General features: G+C 41.3%; 1 protein-coding gene across 1 annotated transcript in view; it reads left to right on the top strand.

Annotated features, from left to right (window-relative positions):
* Positions 1 to 133: 133 nt before the first annotated feature.
* The window catches only part of slc9a2 (solute carrier family 9 member 2), a 12,428-nt gene continuing 5,886 nt past the window's right edge, over positions 134 to 6,675 (top strand). Inside the window, exons 1-6 of the mRNA XM_044014025.1 lie at positions 134 to 607; positions 1,504 to 1,718; positions 2,684 to 2,932; positions 5,310 to 5,560; positions 5,652 to 5,869; positions 6,068 to 6,267. Of these exons, the coding sequence (XP_043869960.1) occupies positions 337 to 607; positions 1,504 to 1,718; positions 2,684 to 2,932; positions 5,310 to 5,560; positions 5,652 to 5,869; positions 6,068 to 6,267 (1,404 nt within the window). The 5' untranslated portion in view covers positions 134 to 336. The remainder of the gene's footprint in view (positions 608 to 1,503; positions 1,719 to 2,683; positions 2,933 to 5,309; positions 5,561 to 5,651; positions 5,870 to 6,067; positions 6,268 to 6,675) is intronic.

The following is a 6,675-nucleotide window of genomic DNA, read 5'->3' as shown; positions in this document are numbered from 1 at the left end:
AGGTCCCACTCAACAGAAACACCTCGTCCTGTCCTTCAGGTGACAACCAATTAGAGCAGCTCTCAGGCGGGGGGGCCACGCCCACGCCCCTATCGGAACTCGTGAAAAAGCCACACAGGTAAAACACACACACACACACACACAGGTGTGGTGGTGTTTTCTCACTTTGAAGGAGAGTCACCGTGGAAGTGGAAGAAGTTGGACTAAGTGTGGAGAAGTTCCTCAGAGTTTGGAGAAGATGATGCTCTGAGAACAAGATTCACTGTGTTGTTGTTTTTTAAGACTTAAATGGAGTAATTAAAGTCTCATCGACGTGGAAACTGAAACTGTGCAAAGATGGATCTAAGCATTTCCTCGCGACGAGGACGAGGACTTTTATTTATAATGTCCACACTTTTGTGCCTCATGTGTGGATCCAGAGGGGAGATTCCTGCCAAACCCAGCGGCGGTGTCACGATCCTTCCCCCGGTTAAACCTGACGTGGACCCGCAGGCTTATCCGGACACAGAAAAGTCTAATTTACCCGTTTTTACAATGGATTATCCCAGGATTCAGATCCCGTTTGAGATCACCCTGTGGGTGCTGCTGGCTTCTTTTGCAAAGATTGGTAAGTGCAGGAAGATATTTTTTAAATAAAATGTGGATCATTTGTCTTATATTTTTGTTTTTGTCAGAATATGCACTAAAAAAGTCAACATTTACATTTCTATTCATATTATTGATTTGTTTTTAGTTTGTTCTATTTTACTCAGAGTTTGACTGATATTTGTTTTTGTTTGGCCGATACTGACCAATGATACAGATTTTACAGAGGGCCAATATTTTTGGGCTACTTTCCCCCTGTGTGTGGTAAAATATAACAGTTTAAGAATAACACCAACTTGCTTAATTTGCACAAATGCTTATTCACTTAGTAGTATTTTAAATTAAAAATTAAATGCAACTTAACTTTTGAATAAAAAAAGTAAAGTTTTGATGAATAAAAAATGTAGTTTTAAAAAAGTGTATTTCTTTAACTTCATACACATATAAAAAACAAACAAACAATTTAATATAAACACGTTTTCAAAAAGTCTTGAATGAAAACAAGCAGAAAGAACAATAATCTTATTTACTATGCCCCTTTATTCCAATTAATGAATTTACATAGTCTATAAAACAACATGACAATAAATAAAACATGTAAACTTACCACAAATAAGTAATAAAGTAAATATTATCCTTTCATTGAAAGGATTTTAAGTAAAGGGCTTCCATCCATCTGTTTATCTATCCTTCCTTACTTCCTTTAGGTCTTCATTAAATAAGAATATCCTTTATTTGTATGGGACCTTCTGAAAACATAGTAACATAGTGATATGCAGGACACAGCGTGTAAACAAAAGAATTAAAAGTTGACACCACAAAACAAAATAAAAAAATAAGAATAAGGAATAAAGAACAAGGAACTCAAGGATTCTCTCTCGTTCCTCCCTGTTATTAAAGTCCTGTTCCTTCTTTTAGGTTTCCACGTGTACCACAAGATCACCGTCTGGGTGCCAGAGTCGTGTCTTCTGGTCAGCATCGGTCTGATCGTGGGCGCCATCATGCACTCCGTCAAGGAGGAGCCTCCCGCTGTGCTCTCCAGCAACGTCTTCTTCCTCTACATGTTGCCCCCCATCGTCCTGGATTCGGGCTACTTCATGCCCACCAGGCCTTTCTTCGAGAACGTCGGCACGGTGCGTCACGTGCCGTCCTCTGTCCTTTTTAAAGGCCCAGAATGTCACATTTAGGAGGGTTTACTGAAAGAAATGTAATAATTCTGGACTAAAATATGTTTGTATCAGTGTATAATTACTTTAAATAAAAAAAATTATTTAGTTTTTGTAGCTTTTAGGCAAGGGTCTTGCTTTATGGAGGTGGCACTATGCCCTTGACTTGATTTTCTTTTTTGTGCAGATTGGTCAATGTAAATTCAAAATTCTTAATCTTCTAAATCTAAATTCAAAATGGCCGACTTCCTGTTGGGTGAAGTTCGTATTCGTAGACGTGTTCATGCTCTGTCTCTTGTGTCATGTATGAATTTTTGGGCAGAGAGTCCAATGTACGGCGAAGTTTCAGTCCATTTCCTGTATGGTGGCAAACGGTCAAAATTTGCTAACATTTAGATGGTTGCCGTGGCCACGCCCCTTTTTGAATCTGCAAGACCCTTTGACATCTGTGATGTTTCTATGTACAAATTGATACAATTTGTATGTTGGTAAGATTATCGGACAAGTTTGTTTATTTACGAAATGTGCAAATCGCAAAAGATGGATGCCAAATTCAAAATGGCCGACTTCCTGTTGAGTTGAGGTCATGGTCCCAATAGACCTTTTTTTTCGTCTTGGGCTGTGACATGTTTCCACCAAGTTTCGTAAAACTTGGTGCAACTTAAGTTTTGGCTTTATCCTACTGGGTTTCACTTTTGCATATTGCCCTTATTTTATAACATTTTTTGCTAGCGCCAATTTTCGTCTGTTTTCGCCATTGTTTAGTGCCTCAAAAATGCGATTCCAATGGGTCTTAATTACTAAACTGTTAATTTTTCCCGAATTGTTTGGACCTTTGTCACATGACCAACCCCTTCCTGACCAGACTAGATGTTCACCAGCCACCCAGACCTTTTTTTACACAGATAATAACGTTTCCTTTGCATGTGCAGGTGCTGTGGTTTGCAGTGGTGGGGACTCTGTGGAACAGCATCGGTATCGGCATGTCCCTGTTTGCCATCTGCCAGATCGAGGCGTTCGGCGTCCAGGACATCAACCTGCAGGAGAACCTGCTGTTTGCCACCATCATCTCTGCCGTGGACCCCGTGGCTGTGCTCAGCGTGTTCGAGGACGTGTCCGTGAACGAGCAGCTCTACATCGTGGTGTTTGGGGAATGTCTCTTCAACGACGCCGTCACTGTGGTGAGTTGGACATTTGAAAGTGTTGGCACCGCACACACGCGAGGCTAGGACTTAACCCATAACCTCCGGGCAACTGCTTGTTATGAAAACAAAGGTGTTTATTATCAAAAATGTAAATGAAATACCTAAAACCAAATGTATGACGTCTTCGTGTACAGATGCCCGTCCTTGTCCTCTGACCTCTTGATGAGGCAGAGAACTGGTTCTCACTGGATATTTTCACACAGTTCTTTGTAACAGACACGTTCAAAGTCACTTAAATGAGTTTGAACTCAGAAGGTCGTGTTGACGTTATTTAAACATCTAAATGCATTTATTTGCTGCCACATGAGTTGCTGGTTAGATATTTGCGTTAACAAGCAGTGGACCGGCTGTACCTAATAAAGTGGCTGCGTAGTGTTTATCACAAACTTTGGAGAATGTGGAGAGTACAATAACCTCAGCGACCAGTCAACACTACTAATACATGAAACAGCAGATTTGCTATTGTGTTTTCTGAACCTTTTCTACTCCGTGAGACTAAAGGCTGAGCTCAGGTTTCAGATAGAAACTTGTTCACACACATTTTCCGTGTTATTATGGGTTATGTGAGAGCGTAGTAGTGTGTGTGACGAGAAGAGTCCAAGCTTATTCCTAAACTAACATTTTATTGAATTTAAAAATGCATGTGAGGGAATGTTGTCGCAGATCTAAATGCACCGTTTTTAAAAGAGACGGTTTCCTGAGATGCTGTCAAACCTGTTCCCGTGGTATCATTTGGGTAAATGGGAGGAGTTAAAACACACAAATTTGACTGAGGTGAGCTCATCTCACATTTCTCCCCCCTCCTCGCCTCCTTTTCTTTCTTTTTTTTTTATTGTGTTTTAAAAGGAAAAAAAACCCAGCCACTGCTGTGGTGCGACCCTTTTGTTTAGTACACAGTAGCAGAGCTGATGCAGGACCTGAAGACAAACATTTACCCAGGAGACTGGGAGGGAGAGTCCAGACACGGCGGCATGCTTGTTCACGGACGGCTTTGTGTTTCACTGCTACACACCCATCACACATATGACATGATATAATATTTGACCAAAAAAAGAAGCAAAGGCATGTTTGATTAACGGAGTGATAATGTGTGGTGAGACTAATCCAGATTACATCGATACACAAAGGGAAAAAGGCACAAATTAGCCACTTTATTAGGTACAGTGGACACTTTTGGACATCAGTGAGGCTTTTTCACTATGGATGGGAATCGGGTAAAATCTGAAACAGTCCAAAAATCCTATATCACATGCTTCACTCTGCACAGACTGTAAAAATGTAAATAAAAATCAGCAAAAGCTGAGTTTAATAATGCGTAAATAATAATCCAGTACATAGACCAACAGTTTCTTAAATACACAGATCAGCAGCAGCAGCCACGTTAAAAATCCCTTAAATCACCACCTTTTTTCCACATTCTCAGTTTGAAGTTCAGCAGGTTGTCTTGACTATGTCTGCATGGAGTTGTTGTCATGTGACTGATTAGATATTTGCATCAACAAGCCGCTAAACAGGCATACCTAATAAAGTGGCTGCTGAGTGTAGGACAAAAGGTTTCCTGTTTGCCTTTATCATATATATATATACTTACATACATACATACATATATATGTGTATGTGTATATACAGTTCTTTCTGAATCCCAGGGAATAAAAGTGTCCTTAACTTAACTATAATAATAAATCTAGTTCCTTTTAAGAGACCTAATCACAGTTTTGATGGAGATGGAAATTTAATATATCACCTAGAAGTGAAGTTGTTTTAAAATGTATTATTGTTTTAAAATAAAACAAATCTTTTTTAGTAAGAGACATAGTTCTACAGTCCCTTAAATGGACGTGTGTTTGTTTGTTTTCTGTCATTTTGAAGCAGGAGTTTATTATGTACACAAAGAGCAACGCCTCCGCCCTCATAAACTTCTACATAAAACAACAAAAGACAAGTAGAGGGAGAGCAAAGGCCACCGTAAAAGTAAAGATGACAGTCTGTGGTAAATTGTGTTATAACCAGACAATAAAATGTAGAATTTCACCAGACGTCCTCTTTTAAAAAGTACCGAGTAGGAGCCACAACAGAGTCTACGTTATTTACAACTGTTTTCTGTACGGAATCATCAACGTGATCGACTTTAACGTCAACGCTTTTAGGAATTAAGGGACAAAGTCATTCATTGTAAATGGAGGAAATCTTGTAAATGCTCCTTTTCCCCATGCGTCATTCACAGACATGAGATTTATCAAGTTGCAAACAGTGCAGAGTAAATATTTCAGTCAATCACTGTTATCAGGAACCGCTTTATTTCAGGCCTGTGACCCCGCCCATTCACCCACTCACTGTGTGCACGTGTCTCCAGGTGTTGTACAACATGTTCAGCTTTGTGGCGAACATGCCGGTGGTGGAGCCGGTGGACGTGTTCCTAGGCGTGGGGAGGTTCTTCGTGGTCGGGCTCGGCGGCCTGGGCTTCGGCGTCCTGTTCGGCTTCGTCGCCGCCTTCACCACGAGATTCACGTCCAGGGTGCGGGAAATCGAGCCGCTCTTCATCTTCATGTACAGCTACCTGGCCTACCTGGTCGCCGAGCTTTTCGCCATCTCGTCCATCATGGCGTGAGTAGATTACGGGCCCAGATGTGATCAGTTCCGCGAGATCATCACAGAAATAACATTCCCGTGTCGGTCGCTTGGTTTCTCTCCGCAGCATCATCACCTGCGCGCTCACCATGAAGTACTACGTGGAGGAGAACGTGTCGCAGCGCTCCTGCACCACCATCCGCCACGTGGTCAAGATGCTGGGCTCCATCTCCGAGACCCTCATCTTCTTCTTCCTCGGCGTCGTCACCATAACGACGGATCACGAGTGGAACGTGGGCTACATCCTGTTCACGCTGCTGTTTGCCTTCATATGGAGAGGCCTGGGTGAGCAGAGGGCAGAGGGCAGAGGGCAGAGGGCAGAGGGCAGAGGTCGAGGCTGTGTCATGTGGGAGTTGCTGTGTTTTTGTGCGAGATCTTACACACTTCCTGTTTGATCACATACAAACATGTTCATAAATACAGCTTTAAAACCTGCAAACAGAACAACAGAAAGACGACCTCTATGTTGTTCCTCTCCTCCAGGCGTCTTGGTGCTGACTCAGATCATTAACCCTTTCCGCACCATCCCGTTCAACATGAAAGATCAGTTCGGTCTGGCTTACGGTGGCCTGCGGGGCGCAATTTCCTTCGCCTTGGCTTTCACTCTCCCCGACAGCATCAGTCGCAAGCCGCTCTTTGTCACGGCCACCATCGTCATCATCCTCTTCACAGTGTTTATCCAGGTAAGACACACACACACACACACACACACACACACACTAAAATATCTGATGGTTTTGAACGCACCGCCTGATTTTTGAATCCAGATCTGAACTGATTTAAATTGGAGTCAAATTCTGTTTAATTAATTTAAAGTCCATTCTTCACACACAAATATGCTGTAGACACTCATTTAAAATTAAAACAACATGCAAGATTAAAAATATGAAATTAGGTTAAAAAAATAAGAAGAACTTTATTTAATCCCATGTGTCTTTTCTTTTAAAATATTGTATTGAAAAACACTTCCGAGCTTCATTTTATGAGCCAAAAGAAAGGTAGTATTATTGTAAAATATCATTATTAGTATTTATTGCATACTCTAATACATATTATAAATAGAACAGGCTGAATACCATATCAAGAATTGT

This window comes from Solea senegalensis, linkage group LG2 (genome assembly GCF_019176455.1).
Source record: "Solea senegalensis isolate Sse05_10M linkage group LG2, IFAPA_SoseM_1, whole genome shotgun sequence".
NCBI classification, from domain to species: domain Eukaryota; kingdom Metazoa; phylum Chordata; class Actinopteri; order Pleuronectiformes; family Soleidae; genus Solea; species Solea senegalensis.
Note: the sequence above shows the minus strand (reverse complement) of the source record. Positions and strands in the feature narration are given on the sequence as shown.